Raw genomic sequence first — 21754 nt, forward strand, 5'->3', positions numbered from 1 at the left:
TGATGCACATGTGCGACGTTCATGCTTTCAATGTGAAACTTCATCACTAATTATTATTTACTCTATTCGTGGTGTTATGTATCCACTTATCCAGGTTGCCACCATGACTCAGATATGCTTCAGAAAATGAATGATTGAATGAAATAACACTGTAGGGTGTAGACCCACATGGACACTTTGAAAGTGTTCGATTAACTCAGAGTTGTTTTGACTTTGCTAATCTTTCTGTTTTGGTTTCATAGTTTCCAGTGTGGACTTCATAATCAAAATTCAAGAGGTTAAAGCTCAGGAGAGAGAGGACGCCCTCTTTCAGTGTGTACTGACTCACCCCGTACCCAAGATCACGTGGCTAACCAAAGGCAGACTCCTGGAGGATGGAGAAAAATACACCATATCAGTGTCTGAACACAAGCTCATACACAGACTGCTGATCAAAGACTGCCAGCAGCTGGACAGAGGAATCTATTCAGCTGTGGCTGGAATCGTGTCCTGCAGTGCCTGGCTACTTGTGGACGGTAACCATTAGTGGGAACCCACTGGTTCAGTAGATGAACAGCTGAGACTGGATAGAATTTCGTCAGTCATGTGACATGATATGCGCGTTGTGCTTTGCACTTTGTCTTCTCAGCTGGCAGTGACCCTTCGTCTGCCGGAAAGAAGAAAATCCGCAAAACGACGTTGGCTGTTGGTGTGAGAGCTGACCTGGAGAGAGTGGCTAAAGAGCAGCAAATGAAAAATCAACGGGAGATGGAGAATATTTTAGCAGCCATAAAAGCAAAACAAGCAGCACAACAGAAAAAAGAAAAACCGGGTAGCACGAGTAGGACAGATGAAGAAATCGACGTAATCACCAGACGAGGCACAAACAGCGGGGCGGTAAAGAAAGCAGCAAGAAGCAATGAACTGCCTGAGTCCATAAGGCCCAATGAGGAAACAAAAGTCAAAAACACAACAGCATCAGCATCAAAATTAAACATCTCAGGAGATCAGCTGATATCAGATCAGCCCAAAAAGAAGAAACAATCCAAAGCAGATCAGGTGGATCCTGACAAGCTAACAGGTAGAACTGCAACAGACTGTTGATTAATCTGCGATTATTTTGACAATGAATTGCTTTATCTGTACAAGAAACACAGATAATTACATAAAAAGGAATATAAATTATAAAACTTACAGCCAAACCTTGGTTGATATGGTATTCAATGAATTAAGAGCCTTCAAAATCAATTCTATGCTGTTAAAAAAAACCTCAACACCAACTGGCAAAACAGAATTAGTGTTGCAAAACAAAGCAACAGTCTCTGAGCCATTCCTAAACAATGAAAAAAATCGACGAGCGGGTGGACGACTCCTCACTCAAAGACTGCCCACAGGCGAATGACGTAACCGACAGGCGTGAAAAAACTCTCGCATGCCCACGAGGGTTCAAGCATGTCTGATGTAATCACACGTGATTCAAATCCATATGGTTTTTGAAAAAATAATAAGGTCGGATACTTTTCTAATAGACCTCGTATTTATTAGTTTGATTAAATATTTTACTTAAACTAAACAACAACTGACAGCACAGAATGTTTCACTTTACTTAATTTTAAACATGACTTTGATGAGCATTTAATTTAAAAACTAAACAACAACTGACAGCACAGAATGTTTCACTTAATTTTAAACATGACTTTGATGAGCATTTAATTTAAAAACTCAACAGCAACTGACAGCACAGAATGTTTCAGTTTACTCAACTTAAAAACATTATTTGATGAACACTGACCATAAAAACTATACAGAAACCAGCAGGACATACTTTTTGAGTTTATTCATAAGTTTGATTAAACATTTTACTTAAAAACTCAACAGTAACTGACAGCTAGGGACGTTTCAGTTTACTCAACTTAAAACATTACTTTGATGAGCATTTAATTTAAAAACTAAAACAAAACTGGCAGGACATCATTTTTGAGTTTATTCATGAGTCTGATTAAACATTTTACTTAAACTGACTTAACTTAAACAGAAACTGACAGCACATAATGCAATCCATCTCGTCCAGGAAATTCTAGACCAGGAATTTCCAACCCTGTTCTTACACCCTGTTCACGATCGGGTTGCAATCGAAAAACAGCCACTGCTCACGGTCACTCTCACCGACTCCCACTGGGGTTGCAGGCTGGTCACAATGGGGTCTCCATAGACGGAAAAAAGATTCCTTTTGGTCACCAGCGCTCTCCATCACGCTCCATCCATCTGCAATAGGTGTGTGAGTTCATTGAACTGTTTAAAACTCTTGCACAAGTTGTGCAACCAGATACATGGGTCTCATAACTCACCCACTTGATCTTCTGGGTCGTAATAGACTCTCAATTCACTCTGCATGGGGTTACATCAATTATTGTGGATATTATCGTGTTACACTCGCACAATTTAGATGCAACACAAGCTTGGTGTAAATGTAAATAACAGATCAACATGGAGACCAGCCAAGACTTGTGAGAGATGAAGAAATGTCATGATCTTGTAGGTCTTATAGAGGTCTCAGTCCGGTGTCAATGGGGCAGGCAGAGCTCCTGCCTTGTATGTTTTCCACCTGCTCAATTACACCTGATTTTTTTTTTTAAACTGGTGTTTTCCAGCTCTTAATTGACTGAGCACACCTGATAGAGTTAATTTCCTGGGAGTGGAACAGGGACTGTTTCAAAACATCCAGGGCAGGTGCTCTCCAGGAGCAGGGTTGGAGACACCTGATCTAGGCGTATCCGATATACAGAACAAAAAAAAAAAAATGCGTTTTTTTTTTGGACCATGATTTCCTTGACCTTTTACCTTTGACCAAACTACTGTATAAGACACATGTAATATTCCCACACAGGGTAATAAAGTCTCAGTGTAATGGACAACAGTGGCTCCCGTGGAAGTGTGTTTGACGTCAGTTAACCTTATTCCATATTTGCTGTATTTTTACATTCTTTCTGTTGTATGTTGATGCAGAGTCCAGCACCACAGGCAGTAATTTTGAGTTAAACCAGACCGTTGTATCTGCCATAAGTCAAACTCAGCTGATGGATTCTGATGGAAATGAAGAATTATCTGAGTCTGTAAAATGTTCAAAACGCACAACAAAAAAACAACGGAAACATCATGAGTCCGGTCAGTGAGTTGGAAAACGATACAGCTGTGGACATATAATGCTATCCTTTATAGCTTTAAATGGATATGTACTGTATAATTTACTCTTAATTAATAAATCAGATAGCTGCACATCACTGATTCAGAAAATGGTTTCTACCACAGATAAAAGATGAGAGTGACAGTAATGAGAATGAGGAAGATTTTGTAGACTGGACCAACGATTCAGGCTCTTCAAAACAAGATCAGCATCCAAAAGATGTGTCACACGGTACAGAGCATTACACATAGCCGTGCAGTTTAATCCACAGAGAATAACTGTTTATACTTTATGCAAATACAGGAATACCTCTGATATGTGTCTAGAATTTTGCTCATAAAGATATTTACAGTACTCATACATTATTCCAAAATATGTGTTTTTGAGTTGATCAACAACCCATAAATATTCATATTCTGGTCATCTATCTGTTAGCAGTAACATCTCATTGGCATCATGTTGACATCAGCTTTCAAGCTTTATTTTTCTGCTTAGTAAATAAATATTAATTAGACACAGATAGTGTAGAATTCTAAAATATTTGTGCTTCTTCCCGTTAAATCTCGATGACTTCAATAAGGTGAAAGCCCCGCCCCTCAGGGCCAAAGTGAGATTGAAGAAGCCAATGTGTCTTCCACACCTTCTACGCACAAAAGACAAAGTCCTCTGTCTGAAGATTTGGTGATTGGTAAGTAACACAAGAATAGAAGTACCCACAACACAGACTAGGCCAGCTCATGCTTACTTGGTGTTATTGTGCCCAGTAGATTATAAAAGACAGAGAACCCAGACAGACATTGTTAATATGAGCTTGTCCTTTGTGCTTGACTGCTTCACAGAACCAAAGTTCAGTTGACTTATTTCAGTCCATCTGTCCTCTATCACTAGTTAGCATGGTAACGTCTCCGTAACATGTCTTGTAAATCACCTCAGAGGGATTATCTGCTTACAGAAACATCATTTTTAGATTTTGAAGTCTATCAGAAAAATAATAATAATAATAACCACCTGACTCACTGCAGAAGAAGACAGACGTCTTGCCTCAATTTGAAGTCTTTATTACCACGGGAGTGCCATCACTGCCTCACATAAGCAAAACCTCAGCCTGGATCACATGGGGGGGGGTTTTGCCAGTCATAACCCTCCCCACATCTCCAATACAGCTACCAGACTTATCTCCTCAAGGTTGGCCAAGACAAACATGTTTTTCTCAAATGGGGGAGCGTGGCCTTTTCTTATCTTATTCCCTGAGGAGAGCTGTCTTTTGTCTTTTCACATGAAAAACTCTCAGCATTAAATGGTCACACTTAAATATAAAGTTAGCACTATATATATATATATATATATATATATATTCAGCATACATGATATCAATTCAAAGAAAACTCCACATTCTTCCATCATGATAATAATGAAAAATTATAAAGCACATGAAATTTTCCAACAAAGTCTAAAAGTCTTTATTTCACTAGCATTTACAAAATATAAGGGAAAAAAATGCTAAACATCATATTTATGCATGAATACAGCTATTTCTGAGCTTATTCTGACATCTTGGATTATTTTGTACAAGCAAGCAATCAGTGTATGCTACCTTCACTTGGATTGGCAGAAGCTGTGGTTGTCACTCCGCATTTCGATAAAATAGAGTTCTTGTGTATTTTGGCCCTATCTAGCTGGTGGCATAGCGATCACTTGTCTATTGTCCCTGCAAAATGCCTACTCTAATTGAAAATGAATGGCAGCTTGTCAGTTTGTCGCTGTTGCTTGTACCTAATCTGAATGCAGTGATGAACCCCCCCCATCCCCACTGCCAAATAAAAGAAAATATGAGAACAAAAAAAATATGGAGAAAAAAGAGAAGAAGGGAAAAAGAAAAAAGAAAGAGAAAATAAAACAAGAGAAGGTTTTTAGGTTTGATAACCTACTGTTTGCCATAATTTCTTTGCCATCATCTTTCACTGAAAAAATAGCTGAATATATGTCACTCTGTTCATCTGTCCATAGAAGTTGTATAAATGTCTGTGATCTGAATAATACTAATATAGGTTAAAGTGTTTGTGGAGATTCCTGGGCAATCTGTCAAAAATTCACTGGTAATTATGAAAGATAGGGTTGACAATGACAAAGTGCAGGAGTTCAAGTACCTTGGGATCTTATTCATGAGAGAAGGGACAAGATTGGCTGGACAATCAGCACAGCTGAGACGGTGTTGTATTTGCTCGACTGTACTGTTGTGATGAAAAGGGATCTAAGCCAAAAGGTGAAGCTCTCGATCTACTGGTCAGTCTTCATTTCTACTTTCACCTATGGTCATGAGGGTTGGGTCATGACCGAAAGAACTAGATCACAGGTACAAGTTGGCAAAATGGTTTTCCTCAGGAGGGTGGCTGGTGTCTTCCTTAGATATAGGATGAGAAGCTCGGTCAACCATGAGGAGTTCAAAGTGGAGCCACTGCTCCTTCGCGTTGAAAGGAGCTAGCTGGTAAGGATGCCCCTTGGGCGTCTCCCTAGGGAGGTGTTCCAGGTACGTCCAGCTGGGAGGAGACCCCAGGGAAGACCCAGGACTAGGTGGTGAGATTATATTTCTCCACACTGGCCTGGGAACGTCTTGGTATCCTCCAGTCAGAGGTGGTTAATGTGGCCTGGGAAAGGGATGTTTGGGGTCCCCTGCTGGAGCTGTTGTTTAAATTTCTTTAAATATATATGTATACACGAGGTCTGTTAGAAAACTATCCGACCTTTTTATCTTTTTAAAAAACTATATGGATTTGAATTATGTGCGCTTGCATCAGCCAAGCTTGAACCTTCGTGCGCATGTGTGAGTTTGTTCACGCCTGTCGGTTGCGTCATTCGTCTGTGGGCAGGCTTTGAGTGAGCACTGGTCCAGCCACCTCGTCGGATTTTCATCGTCAGGGAAATGGCTGAGCGATTGGAGCAGCACTGAATCAAATTTTTCCAGAAACTGTGAGAGACAGCCAGGTGGAAACCATTCGGAAGATTCAGACGGCTTTCGGTGAGGATATTCTGGGCATCACACAGATTAAGGAGCATTACAACCGGATTAAAGATGGCCCACAGCGGCAGAGGGCGCGCCGCGCTCCGAGCGGCCATCGACAGGCTGAAACGACCAGATCATTTCCAAAGTGAACGCTGTGTTGATCCTGGACGTCGTCTGACTACCAGAGAAATTGCAGAAGAGTTGGACATCAGCACTTTTGCGGCACATTCCACTGTTACAGGAGATTTTGTAATGAAAGACGTGCTGAGGAATTCGCACGTCGGGACGGAGCCGCAGTTGCGCACAACATCGCACCCTCCGCCGCTGTGTGCCATCTTTAATCCGGTTGTAATGCTCCTTAATCTGTGTGACGCCCAGAGTATCTTCACCGAAAGCCGTCTGAATCTTCCGAATGGTTTCCACCTGGCTGTCTCTCACAGTTTCTGGAAAAATTTGATTCAGCGTTGCTCCAATCGCTCAGCCATTTCCCTGACAATGAAAATCCGACGAGGGGGGTGGACCAGTGCTCACTCAAAGCATGGCCACAGGTGAATGATGCAACCGACAGGCATGAAAAAACTCACGCATGCGCACGAAGGTTCAAGCTTGGCTGATGCAAGCGCACATGATTCAAATCCATATAGTTTGTTAAAAAAATAAAAAGGTCGGATAGTTTTCTAACAGGCCTCGTATATATGGAATGACAGTATTACACTGTCATTCCATGAATGAGTAGAATCTACTCAGCAGCTTGCACAATTCCAATGAATCAGAACCACCACCACCAAAAATTTTATTTATTTTTTTGTAAACTAATGATGTGAAGTTCAGTTCTGGGATTTTAAGAACTGATCCACATGAATCCATATTAATCTATATTGTAATGCATTATTAACCTGCCCATGTTTGATATTTGGAGCCTATTTTTGAACCTCTGCCACTCTGTCAGAGGTTAAGCAGACTAGGTCCTGACTAGCACTTGTGTAGGAACACCAGGAGCTGTACACAAATTCCTCCATGTACAACCAGAGCCAAGAGAGATTTTGGTGCCAAATATTTCTGCCAAATCCCAATGAGGATCTCTCCCAACTCCACTGTGGTGACCCAAGCAACTGGAGGCAGCTGAAAGAAAAAAAAATTGAGATGTGTAGCCTGGGTAACTCTCTTGTAAATGTAATTACAGTCACAACAATTTTTTTATAGTAAACAAAGATATGGCCAGAGTTTGCTGTCATTGTAATTCCATTACCATAGGATTGCCCATTTAACAAATATGCTTAAAAAAAAAAAAAATCAACCCTTGCTGCAAAATGTGAAAATAACTTACTGCTGTGTGCGTTAGATAGCTTCATCTATGGATTATCTGATGTCGATGCCATCATCGGTGAGACGGCAGAGTTAACATGTAAACTCAGCAGTAACAACTGTGAGGGAGCCTGGTTCAGATACAGCAAAAAGGTCAGTCGTCAACATCAAACTCTCCTTTTTATTCGTCAGTTACATTTAAACACAGTATGTTTTGGTCTGAATTGCTAGTCTGTATACCGTGAAACTCACATATAGTGGATTCAGGTGGACCAGAAAATTTTGCCCGTTATAATCGAAATCCGCTCTATGTATAAAACGGACAAAATCCATTATATGTTTGTAACAGATTAGTTACAGTCAGGAGGTGCAAAATAATCTACGGGGAATCCCCAACACCAATAAGGCCTATGTATTTCCTTGATTAAATGCCTGACCTTGAAAAGGGACCTGCCTCATTTAATGGCTGGGTTAAGACTTTGTAAATAAGCGCCGGGCATTATAAGGATTATATTTAGTCAAGTCACTCTTTTTTCTAAGTCTGCTATGGAGTGGTACCTTAACATCCTAAAGCCTGATTTATGCTTCTACAACTCCATAACTCTGTGGCCATGCAATGACGTCAACGTACATGTGAACCTTTTAAAGTACTCCGTAGCAATGGTGGGTTTCTTAATGCAATTTACCTCAGGAACAGTCCTCATTGAGCTCCGCTTCTTTATACAATCATCAGCCTCCAAATTAACGGTATGGTACGTGCAATTTCTCTCCATGAATTGCGAGTCATATGAGCTTCTTTTTCTGACTCCTTGTTGAAAAGTTGGTCATATTTACCAACTTTTCTGCGTATTTAATCCATGATCAAAATGTAATCAGTGGGTGTACTGCAAAAACTTTTAGAATATGGCAGGACAGGAAGGAGTGAAAATGTAAAAGTGACCAATCACAGCCCCTGCGGTGCGCGTCAGGTTACAGAGAGGGTTCATAGGCATGCAGAGGGCTCTGATCTAAAGTGGCTGTCTTTGGTTCGCCACACCCAAGGATATGTGTGAAATCTAATACCATATTACAGTCCAGGCAGAAAGCAGTATTTTGTTAATCGCCGGTCTTGAATAAAGGCCCTGCCTAGTTTAGGCACCGGGTCTGAGCACGGTTTGAAAAAATAAATGCCCGGGCTTTTAATCAAGGAAATACAGTGCCCAATTTCCTCGAATTGACGAGTGTCAGTGCTGAGCTTCATTTCTTACCTCTGTTACTGGGCACGTCCAGACTCCTCTGTCCAGTGCATGCAAGGGTTTTTTGTTTTTTTTGTTTTTTAAATGGAAATGCATTGCGATCTTTACTTACATTGTTTCTAATGTGAGCAATTACATGGAAAACCAAGCAAAATCATTGGGACTTTTGCTTTTTGTCCAGTAAGTGTGAATATCCAGTTTATATGATGATGGTTTAGGTGAGTTTTACTGAATTTTGGTGTTGCTTTATTGTCTACCTTCATCTTCACAGGTCTTCTCTGATGACAGTTTCACTATCACTAAGGATGGTGCAGTTCATAAATTAGTCATAAGCAAGTGTAACGAGGAGCATTCTGGGAAGTACCGCTTTGAGGCAGATGGATGCAAAACAGAGGCAATGGTCAATGTCAAAGGTGATCAAATCAAATCAAAATCAAATCAATTTTATTTATATAGCGCCAAATCACAACAAACAGTTGCCCCAAGGCGCTTTATATTGTAAGGCAAAGCCATACAATAATTACGGAAAAACCCCAATGGTCAAAACGACCCCCTGTGAGCAAGCACGTGGCGACGGTGGGATTAAATGAAATAAAAATTGTGATCTTTACATCTATGGCCGTAATATTCTATATTCTACTAAAGTGCTAAAAAAGCATCAGAATTACTTTAAATGGCCACATTTTCAGATCCCCCGAGGTTCGAGCCTGATGACCTCAGTGCATTCACTCATCCTCTGACACTTAAGGTGGAACAGAATGCGGCCTTTAAACTGCATTTTTTAGGCCACGAACCCATAAAGATTCAGTGGTACAGAGAAGGAGAAGAGCTCCATGATGATACCAACACAAACATCGAGACATCTGGGAGCCACAGCAGCTTACTCCCGAGCAGGTGTCAGAGGAAGGACACAGGAGACATCAAGATCAAGCTGAGGAATGAACACGGCTTTATTGAGGCAATCTCACACCTAATTGTGCTTGGTGAGTAACAACTGACAGTGATGACAATCCATCTAAAAAAACATCAGTTCAACATAGGTTCACATTGCTTCAACCATATTTCACCAAGATGGTGCCTGCAAAAAAAAAAAATAAAAATCCCAAACTTGTTCCCAGTCACTGGCTGCTCACTGCTCCAAGTACAAGTCGTACTGGAATATGTCACACCTGTTCAAAAAAATGTAAGTCACACCTTGTTCTGTATTATCAGCTCTTTAAGATTTTTGATCAGTGGTTAACCCTCTTGCCTCACAGCAAGAAGGTCTGGGGTTTGATTCCACACATGCCCAGTGCCTTTCTGTGTGGAGTTTGCATGTTCTTCCCACGTCTGCGTGGAATTCCTTTGTGCATTCTGGTTTCCTTCCACCATCAAAAAAATAAATAAATAAAAACGCTCATTGGGATCTTCTCTTTTCTCTGCCTTTGAACAAGGCAGCGTCTCTACATCTGGAGTTGGTCCTCAGGTGCCGGACTACGACTGCCCACTGCTTCTAGTGGTTGGATTGAGTCTAACTCTGTCTAGTACGAGTTAAATGCAGAAGACAAATTTTGTTGTACGTACAGTGACGATAAAGGCCCTTCTTCCTGTCTAAGTAATTATAGTGAATTGCTGATTTGTTAACAAGACACAGCAATGGGTCAGGTGCTCAGGGGGAAAGTTAGGGTAACTTATGCGCGGGTAGTAGAGGTGGGCGGATCAATCCTAATATCGATAATATCAATACCAACGCTGGTATTGATATTGAACGATCCTCGTGTAAAAAGATCGATACTCTCTCCCGCACGCACTGACTGTTGCGCACGCAGAGTCATCAAAGTCTACTCTCTGTCGGTAAGAGCAGCGCTGCGCTGTGTCACACAACACAAAGCAGTGCACCCTTGTATTGTGGTTTGTCAGCCCTCTACCTCAGGAGATTTTGTTTTAAGTTGTGTTGAGTGATATTTTTTTAAACAAAAATGTTGATTGTGATAAAGTATTTTGTTGTCACATACAATGTTTGGCGAAATTCTATCCTTGGTCTTTTGGATCTATGAAGCTTAAAAATGAAAAGTATCGGTATGTGTATCGATATCGGCAATACTGGGCCTGTATTTACTTGGTATTGGATCAATACCAAAATTCCTGGTATCGCCCACCTCTAGCGGGTAGTGTGTGAATTTAGCTGGGGTTGGGGGGGGGGGGGGGCAATGCATCAGTTTCTGACAAACTGTGTCAACACAACTGTGTGACAACTTTTATCTTGCAAACAACTGCACGCCAAAATTAGGATCGTATGGCCAGCAGTGTCTGAAATATGGTACATTGTCCACCGAAGCATGGACATTTGTTTTTGGTAGTTTTATCTGGTTTTCATTGCTGTAGGTCTTAAAACCACTTCATCAAAATGTTTTCATAACAAGTGTCATAGCTCCTCCAAATAATGGCAGTGCTGGTCATTTTCATTTCTGAAGGTAAATCCTGCATTCTACTGTAGGCCACCAGGGGACAGTCTGTTTCCCACAACTTTATGCAGCGATAAGCACCGGCGTTCAGGGCTCAGCACTCTCCTTGACTGAGCACTCCTCCATACTCGTCTGTACATGCAGGAACCCGGTGTTGCAGTGTGATCTGTCCCGTCATGTTGGAGCGTCAGCAACAATTAACAGATTATCACCTCGTTCTGCTTAAAAGTGACTTTAGAATGATTTAGGAGGTTTTACTTTGGAAAGTTTTGAAGAGAGTCAGACTCAGAGAGTCAGTCTCAGATGTGATGCTGTGGCTCTCTGATCACTCCCCCGTGTTTTATTATGAATTATTGCTAAATTTATGTGGAAATGATTGTTGTACAAAAGCTTCAGCTATCTGTCACTCAGATAAATGATGAGTGGAGTGCAGTTTTAAGCAGAAACGAGGCGATAATCAGTGAATCAGTGCTGATGCTCCGAAATGATGCATGCGCAGTGAATGTGCAGTGAAGGCAGGGGAGTCAGTGGCGGCGCCAGGAAATATTTGTTGGGGGGGCTGGGGGAGGGGAGCTGGGGTAAACGTTGGAGGGGCTCCACAAAATGTCGTTGAAATGAACAATATATAGTAAATTGCTTTATAAATACCAAGTATATGTTTTAGTCACCCATGCTCCTCTAAAATGCGGTATCAATGTACACACACATCACTTAGAATGACTGCAAGTTCAGTAAACTTGCACATAGGTATAAATAAAGATAAGTGAAGTTTTAAGAGTGGCCGTAATAAATATTTAGGAAACCTACATTTTTAGAATATGGAGTTAAATTTGTCTCATTAATACTTGCAAATGCACAGAGGGTTATTTACAAATATCCTTTGATTTGTACACGTGCTTTGTGATCCACAAACACAAATTTCTGATTTGTAACTTCTGTGTGGGTTTTTACAAATAAATGTTTATTTGCAAAACTGAAAATTCTGTTTGTGAAGGGTGATTCAGCATTGGTGGATCACCGAACACACACTTTCATCACTTTGCTCAGTTACGCAATATTGAGACATTCTCAGCGCAAAACTGCAGTTGAGATCCATATATATGACAATCGCTATTCACATTATTGGCAGAATTATTGGAGGGGCTGAGTGGGGGCGTGGCTCATTATTGGGTGGGCTTAAGCCCCCCTTGGTGCCGCCAATGAGAGGAGTGCTCTGAAGAGGGAATGCTGAGCTACTCACACCAGCACCAGTGGGACTTCAGGGCCTGTATATGACTTACTTCTTCGACTTCTTTTGTGATGTTTCAGACAAACCCACTCCACCTCTGGGTCCTGTAGAGGTAATTGAGAACTCAACTACATGCATTGAATTTAAGTGGCGGCCTCCAAAGGATGACAACGGTTCCCCAGTGATTAAGTACATACTTGAGCGACAGCAGACTGGGCAAAGCACGTGGAAAAAACTTGGCGAAATCCCAGGTGTGCCTACCTACTGTGATAGAGATGTCGAGCGAGGACACAAATACTACTACCGCATCCGGGCAGTGACTGGAGAGGGCACCAGTGAAGCAATGAAGACAGACGAAATGCAAGCTGGCATACTCAGTGAGTCAAATAATGGGCTGAAAAATGTCACAAGATTGTTCCAAACCAATAAGTTTTCATTTCAAACACAAGGGTGCAATGAAGCATCAAATACTGTAGATCTACTGAGCTTTCAGTGTGTGTGAATGTGTATGTATGTATGCATGTGGCACTCCGTTCAGTAGTGTAGGCAAGGCTTAAATGATTTACAATAATTTTTTAGTGGGCTCCAAATCCAAATTGGAAAACACTGGGATGGATGGTATGGAAATGCAAACGGGAAAGAAGTTGTGATCCTTATATGTACTTTGACTTTTATGTCATTGCAGACAGTATGAACACAAGATATTTTCATTAGTTTTCTGGTAAACTTCATTTAATTTGTTAATATCATCCATTCCTGCATTTTAGGTCTGCAACACTTTCCAAAAAACTTAAAAGGCATTTTGGCATTGAGGATACAATCCATGAAATATGTCAGATGTTATTTTGTCCCATTCTTCTGGCAAGCATGTCTTAAGGTGTGCAACAGTACGGGGTCATTATTGATTATATTACATGTGATTATGTTATATTTGGCAAATTATACAGTATTTTTTTGTCTTTCTGATGCCTGATTCTGTTTTTTCTCTGTTTAAGGTGCAGCTCCATCCAGAGATGGGAGTTGCGTTTGTGTTGGCGACCCTCCTGTCCTGTGCACCAACAGCAATTCTTGTATATTCATCCATGAATTGTTCTGTGAATTATTTCTGTAATTTATGTTTGTAGCATGGCCCAGGCAGAGGGTCACCCATTTGAGTCTGGTCTGCTTGAGGTTTCTTCCTCAGAGGGAGTTTTTCCTTACCACTGTTGCTCTGGCAGTTGGTAAGGTTAGACCTTACCTGTGTGAAGCACCCTGAGGCAACTCTGTTGTGATTTGGCACTATATAAAGGAAAATAAATTGAAAATTGAAATGGTCATAGTTGCATTTTTCGTTTCAAAATTCTCCACACATTCTCTACCAGGGACAGGTCAGGACTGCAAGTAGGCCAGTCCAGTATCTGTACCTGCTTCTTATACAGCCATGTCTTTGTAAATGTGCAGAATGTGATTTTGCATGGTTTTGTTAAAAAAAAATTGCATGGAGGGAAAGACGTCTAAATTCTCAATGCACATTTCTGTGTTAATGCTGCCATCACAGAAGTGTAAATTACTTTTGCTAAGGGCACTGACACAACCATACATGACAGTACCTGACTTTTTGAGTTGTTGCTAATAAAAGTCTGGATGGTCCTTTTTTAATCTTAGTTCCAGAGCACACAGCATCCATTTCTTCCAAAAAAGATATGGAATACTGATTTGTCTGATCACAACCCACAACTTCCAGATAAGGTTAATATAAGGCTTCTTTTTTCACAGTCAAGATTTAACTCACATTTGTGAATGTAACTCCGGATTATAGTATTGGACAAAGGTACCCTAAAGGGATCCCTTGCCCATGTGGTTTTATCAGCTATTGATGAATGACTGCTCTTGATGCAATACCATCTGAGGGATCAAAGATCACAGGTGTTCAGTTTAGGCTTGTGCTCTTGGCCTTTATGCATTGAAATTCCTCCAAATTATTTAATGATATAATGCAGTGTAGAGGGAGAAATATGTAAATTCAGCTTTGCTCCTCAAAGACTCAGGCTTTTGTTTTGATACTGCTTTTGCACCAAATTATGATTGCAATCACCCGTTGACATCACCTGTTTGAAATAACATCTCTATTTATAGTTATGGTTAAGGGGAACTGATGCAATCTTAATTTTTAGTGTCACCTTGATTTAGTTGTTGTTTCTCAATACACCCAGTGCCATTAGTGTGTTATAGATAGACTTTTTGCACAAATCATACTGCAGTTCAATTCAATTTCAATTTATTATCATTTGTATAACGCCAGATCACAACAAAGTTGCCTCAAGGTGCATCTCACAAGTAAGGTCTAACCTTACCAACTGCTAGAGGAAGCACACAGGTGACAGCAGTAAAAAAAACTCACTCTGATGATTTGAGGAAGAAACCTCAAGCAGACCAGACTCAAGGGGGTGAACCTCTGATTGGGCCATGCTACCAACACAATTGATAAAAACAAATGTACAGGAAATTTTGTCCATGCCAGTGCACCATACAGGAGGCTTGCAGAAAACACACCACCCCTCTGGATGGAGTTGCATCTCAAACAGAGAGGAACAAGAGAATCAGGCATTCAAGAAACATTTGTTTATTTGTGCACGTGTGTTTGCCTGTTCCACAAGTCCTCTGTGATGTTTGGGGCAAATTCCACCAACTTTGTTGTGTTCACGTAAGATGAGCCCAGAATTCCCCTTAAGGGTTTTTTTTTTTTTGGCAAAAGTCAAGGTCACTGGTGTCAAAGGTCTAAAGTTTTGTTAGCTGTCTGTTTCCCTACTCCTCCCAGGTGGGTTGGTTAATTTCCACTGAAGTTGATACATGGATGACAGTCAACTCCAGAATGTCCCTTAAAGGTCTTTTTTTTTTTTTTACAAAGTCAAGATCATTTTAGGTCAATGATTTTTCATTCAGATGTCTACCAAACCTGGAACACAGATGTAGGCTGGTACTGGAATTGGCCAGGCAACATCAAACACGCCAAAATTCAATCACTTAGGTCAAAACCCTGTGAGATTTTCACTTCAACCACACCAAACCACCAAATCTAGCACAAATATGTTGGTGGGTTATGGAATTCCCCAGACAAAGTCATATTTGCCAAATGTTGGGTCAAGCTCATTGGGGTCAAAGATCAAAATTTAGGTTTTTCACTCTGAATTCCATGAAATGTGGCACACATAAGCAGGTGGGTTCTGCAATTACCCAGCAAGGTCAAATTTCCCAAAGATCGGTCACTGGGGTCAAGATCATGTCTGCCTCTTTCTTGGACTAGTTTTCTCAGGTCCTTTTGTCTATTTTTGCCAAACTTTGGCATATTAATCAAACCTGGCCTTAAAATTGCTATTTAAAAACTGATTTTGGCAGTGGTCAAGGAATTTGATTTTCAACCAGATTTGGAACAAATGTGGCACACACAGGTAGATTAAATAATTTCCACATCTTCTTTCATGTGATGTGTTAATGCTAAATCTGTTGTTGCAGCATTTCCCGGCCCCCCTGCACCTCCAAAAGTGGTCAGTGCCTTTGACAGCTGCATCAATCTTTCTTGGACTTCTCCAAACAACACAGGAGGTTCACGTATCCTTGGTTATATTTTAGAGAAACGCAAGAAGGGAAGTAATCGTTGGACTGTTGTCAACACTTGGGATGAGCTAATAAAAGGTCAGCGTTGGTGTTTACTTTGCTATGACGTGACTGTTTTGCGTGACACTAATTATTTATGAGGGTCTGAAACTTTTTTCAGAGAAGAACTACGCAGTGAAAGATGTTGTGGCGGGCATGGAATATGAAATCAGAGTTACTGCCATAAACCTGTCAGGAGTTGGTGAATTTAGCAACCCCTCAGAGTTTGTTTTTGCACGTGATCCAAAGAGTAAGCAATACATTCGCCATGCTAATACCACATGAATGGTAATGTTATGAAATATTGTACTTATTGTCTATTTTAGAACCTCCTGGTAAAGTTACAGGCCTAAAAGTTACAGAAACATCTTACAATCACATGGCCTTAGCCTGGACCAAACCTGAGGAGAAAATAGGACAACACGATGAAGCAAAAGGATATTTTGTTGAGATTCGTTCGGCCGAGTGCACCGAATGGTCAAGATGTAACAACAGTCCCGTCATCTCATCTTCCTTCACTGTCAAAGGCATTAAGCCGATGGATGCTTACTTGGTGAGGGTTATAGCGACTAACGACGGAGGAGACGGTGATCCCCAGGAACTTTTACGCTATGTTATTGCAATGCCTTCACCTGGTATGTTGACTTGTAGAAATTTAAGAAGCAATATGTTACTGGTTACTGGCATCTATTAAAATATGAGCAAATCTCCTAGTTCAAAATGCTCCATTAAGTTGTTTTATAGGGTACAAAATCCTTGACCTTTGCATTTCTTAGACCGCAAACAGACTAATAATCATATTTATTACACATATTTTGCCACTTGTAGGAACATAAGATACATTTCTATAATTACACAAGGTGTCACTTGCACTATATTCATGGTATTATTTGTTATTACAGTGAGGCCAAGATTCACAAACCACAAGATGAAGAGTTTTATGGTAGTCAGAGCAGGAAACTCAGTAAGGATCACAGTGAGTTTTGAGGTGAGGTGAAAGCCTTTTACAGTCACATACACCCACCAACCACTGCATTAAGTTCACCTGTTCAACTGCAGGTTACAAGAAATAGCTAACAAGCCAATCATGAGTCATGTAGACATGGTTGAAAAGATCTGCTGAAGATGCTCTGTGTATGACAGCATTAATGGCGAGAATGAATGAATGAATTTATTTATTCGGCACACATGTTAATAACAATTTAACAAAAACAATAAACAAACAAATCAATATAACATTATAACAAAATAACAATAATATTAACCAAAAAACAAACCCCATGTGTCCGAAAGGGAGTGGGTTGAAGCAGAGCTTATCACGCCCACCCCTTATACCCCATATTCACTCATACTCACAGACTCATAAACCCATATCACTACACAGACACATATTCACATATTCATGCACTCACACAAACGCATGATACATACATATCCACACACACACACATATACTCGTATATGCATATATTTGTCCAAAATTAAACAATACCTATAATTCAAATCATATTTTCTTCACTGTAATACTTTAACAGGGTTGGGTAGGATTACTTTGAAATGTAATCCAAAAGTAATCAGATTACAAGTAATCCAAATTTATGTACATACATACATGTAATCCACATGTATTCTTTCAAAGTAATCCTACCCAACCTTGTACCTTAAATAATCTCTTGAAAAATAGTAAAGTACCACACATTCTAATCTGTCGGACGTTCATTCCATTTCTTCATCCCTATCACAGACACACAAAAACCCTTTACATTTGTTCTAACTGGTGGTTTCTTAAAACATTGCACAACCTCCTAAAATGTAACCGATTTCCCTCAGTCTGAACAGATTCTGGGCATGTCTCAGTAAGGCTTGGCTTTTTGCTTTAAACAAAGTTTGAATTGTGATGTAATCCACCAAATCTCTGAATTTTAATAAATTTAAAGACACAAATAGAGAATGCGTTGGTTCACGGTAATGTTTATTAGAGATGATTCTTATAGCTCATTTTTGTAAAAGAAATATTTGATTAGTATTTGATTTGTAAGTGTTTAAGTGTGGTAGTGTGAGAACACTACCACATTCCTGGATACTGGAAGACATTTTAATGTACAACAATGTATTTATGTTGCACCTGCTCTTGATATTATTCATATTCTAATCATATTTTATCAGGCTTCCCCACGTCCAGAGATATCATGGTTAAAGGACAATGTAGCAGTGACAAAACGGGTAACAGTCAGTAACTCGGATGGCTCATCACAGCTGCTGATCCCCTCCTCTGAGCATTCTGATTCAGGCATCTACTCCATTTTGGTGAAGAATCTGGTGGGACAGGAGACATTCAGTACAGAGGTCAGCGTTACAGGTAATCAATTGCTGTATTGGCCCAAATATGACTTTTTCCAGGAAATACATCTGACAACTATGGAATTATCTTACAATTACACAAATACTCAATGGCTCTGCGACAGACTGGCAGCCTGTCCAGTCCACCCAATGACTGCTGGGATAGGCTCCAGTCACCCCATGACTCTTAATTGGAATAAACAGATATAGAAAATGCATGAATTAATGAATAAACATTACTAATGTAAGTGGTGAGATAAAATCCTTGAAAAGAGTGCACCACCTCTTAGATTACTTTTTATTAACAACCACCCATAGCAGCTAATTACAATGGCACAGTGTATGTCACTGCGTCACAGCGTATATCGATCACGCTGTGACATAGAACAGTTTAGACTCATGGTGTTAAATATTACTTCTCTGCATTTTAACACCACAGTCACTTATCTACCAACTTTAGCAAGATCACCACAAGAACAAGCATATAATAGTCACAAATAACACAATAAATCACTGTTATTTACAATATTTGCACTTGTATTCATCATCCCATCATGGGAATTTTTTGTTGATTTACCGTCTGAAAAGTCCTGCATGCTCAGAAAGCATGTGCAGAAAGTTCTGCCTGTAGTGAGCTGATGGACATGATGTTCTGAGGTGCCAGTTTGCACTGTTTATACCACAAAAAGCATGATTTGAATAAAAAGAAAAAGAGGGTGGGTGGTGTCATCTTATAATCAGAGTTATCTTATATTCAAGCCCATATGAAACATTGATGAATCTGGCGTAATTGTATGACTGGCAGTGAAAACGACTGTGGTTACAGATGACCCGAAGCCTCCTAGACCAGTGGAACTGGAGGAAAATGTGCCTGGTACAGTGAGTGTGAAGTGGGAGCCGTCTCCTGATGAGAAACATGACAACCGCCTCCACTACAGTGTGTCCACACTGGATTCAACCAAAAGCACGTGGACCACAGTAGCTGACAAACTATTCAATAACAAGTTTACAGTCTGCAACATCATACAAGGCCACTGGTATCATTTCCGGGTCTACGCTAAAAACGACATGGGCATATCTGCACCGTTGGAGTCACCAACATGGGGTACAGAGAAAAAGAAAGGTATGTTTGTGTGTCACAGGCTGTGTGTTAATGTGAACAGTGGATAGACATTCATCAGTTACTCCAAATTTATTCTTTTCTCTCACAGAAAGAGTTGCGGTGAGTTTACCCATCAGAAAGCTCTGCGATTTGAGATGTGCTCCATCTTTCATTGTACCCTTGAAGCTTCACACTGTGCCAAAAGGCTATGAATGTTACATGAGCTGCGCAGTGAAGGGAAACCCGCTGCCTCGTATCACATGGTACCGAAACAACCTCAGTCTGAACACTAACACCAACTATTACATCTCCAACACCTCTGGTGTCTGTTCCATGCTGGTCCTCTGCATGCGCCCTAAAGACACGGGCGAGTATGTCGTTAGGGCTGAGAATATGCTGGGACGAGCTGAATGCTCCACTGTCCTCAGTGTGACAGGTGAGAGACATCTGCATTTTATTGCTAACAGCTGTGAAGAAAAGACAAAATGGGAATCACCAAATAGAGTCTGTCTGATTTTCACACAGAGTGAAGAAACTGGGCGTCACATATATTCCTTATGCTGCATTCACATGTTGGTGGTATGTGGCAGACAGGAAATTGGATGTTCCATTGGACTGAGTGACCCTCTAATGCCTCTTCAGTATGTGCTGTCTAACATTTGAATTTTTCAACTTTTTTTCTACTTGCCACAGGACAAATCAGATGTTGATTTTCCTTTAATGATGGTTAAAAAGAGAGCGATCAATTTTAGTGCAGAGACTCAATAATATATCCCGTCAACAGAAATAACTTGCTTTGTATTATTATGAAAATGTAACATCATAAAAAGTTGACTTCTGAGCAATACTCAGATCCATAGCTATCCATTTTAATAGATCATTGTGCAAAACATTATCATATAGCTGCCTGTCACTTCAAGTATATCTCCTACAAATGATGCCTGTGCTACTTGGAAGTTGTGTATGTATTACCCTAAGAAAGTAATTATTACTGTATGTGTTTGAAATGAAAATAAATACGTGTGTGTACCTACACTTCAAATAAAATATTGTGTTCCTGGCTGAAATGAATTCACTGTTATTATTATTGTTGCTATTATTATTAGGTCAAATTTCTACATATCATCACTATAGAAAAAGGATATGTCAATTAGTCATTGTACCTTGTTTCGTTAATTTAAGATAAGACTTTATTGATCTCACATTGGAGAAATTCACATGTTATGTCAGCTCTTAAAAAACACACAAGATGGGTGCAAGTAGAGGAAAATGTGCATCAAACAGTGTGTGCAAGGATAAGCAATGATAATACTTGTCACAATACAATAAGATAAGAAAATGAAGTAGAAATTAAAAAAAAAAAAATATATATATATATATATAAACATGATTGGAATTGAAAAAGATAGGAGCCTCTTATTTACAATATGTGAAGTGGAATTTAAATGTGATAAGGTGACATTAGTGCTGGGATTTGTAAACGAGTTGTTATTGCACGTGATTTGTGGACATATTAACATTGCACGTGATTTGTGGACATATTAACATTGCACGTGATTTGTGGACATATTATTGCATGTGGTTATTTCACAGTGTTATTGTAATTTATGAAATTTCGACTGAATTTCATGAGTTACCATCACATAACCTAAGGTTTGTGAGTAGGTTCACTGCTCCTAGTGGTTAGATTGTGTCAAACTGTAATTATAATGGGTTAAATGCAGAGGACAAATTTTGTTGTATGTATGTAGAATGACAATAAAAGGCCCTTCTATTTCGAAATGACTTCAATGTGTCAGTTTAACTTAAAGCTGTACAACCTCTGGGGTTTTTTTTTTTTTAAGATTTATGTCATAAAAAGAATTATTTGTCACCACTATAATTTTATTACTTAGCATTTAAAAGGGATGCATAATATGATATTACCAATATGTTCAAAATTTGAGCTGTCTGCAAAAAAATAATTTCTGCCCCTGAAGGGAAGAATTTCAAGTAATGAGATGCCATGACCTGCATTTCATAGTGACGTCAGATCACGTAGGGGCTTTCCCCTACTTGAACGAAGGACGCTGGGAAGCACACACCGACTAAAGAAAGGCAGCGTGATGTCAGCTGTCTGCTCGCACAAAGATGGCAGAAAAGCTACGAAACAGCTTTATTTCTGATAAAACTAATATGTTTACTCATATATTTTATAAAAATAAGTGAGAACAGTAAACAATAAAACAGTCCGATTCTGTGGAGACTTTTAAGTCCAGACTTATTTTCCCTTTCGTATGGCTAACATACCGGCATACAACCCC

At 39.9% G+C, this 21754-nt stretch overlaps 1 protein-coding gene across 1 annotated transcript; it reads left to right on the forward strand.

The window, feature by feature from the left end:
* Positions 1 to 241: 241 nt before the first annotated feature.
* Positions 242 to 20140, forward strand: LOC117511497 (immunoglobulin-like and fibronectin type III domain-containing protein 1; the record flags this gene model as incomplete). Its single annotated transcript, XM_034171515.1, has 17 exons — positions 242 to 515; positions 629 to 1060; positions 2986 to 3092; positions 3289 to 3394; positions 3744 to 3851; positions 7507 to 7622; positions 8976 to 9117; positions 9394 to 9687; positions 12457 to 12753; positions 15869 to 16048; positions 16131 to 16259; positions 16336 to 16644; positions 16912 to 16997; positions 18176 to 18368; positions 19176 to 19472; positions 19561 to 19887; positions 19977 to 20140. Coding segments are annotated over 17 exons (3402 nt in total), but the record flags the coding sequence as incomplete, so codon positions are not given.
* Between the last annotated feature and the right edge of the window lie 1614 nt (positions 20141 to 21754).

Source organism: Thalassophryne amazonica, chromosome 6 (genome assembly GCF_902500255.1).
Source record: "Thalassophryne amazonica chromosome 6, fThaAma1.1, whole genome shotgun sequence".
In the NCBI taxonomy this organism is placed as follows: domain Eukaryota; kingdom Metazoa; phylum Chordata; class Actinopteri; order Batrachoidiformes; family Batrachoididae; genus Thalassophryne; species Thalassophryne amazonica.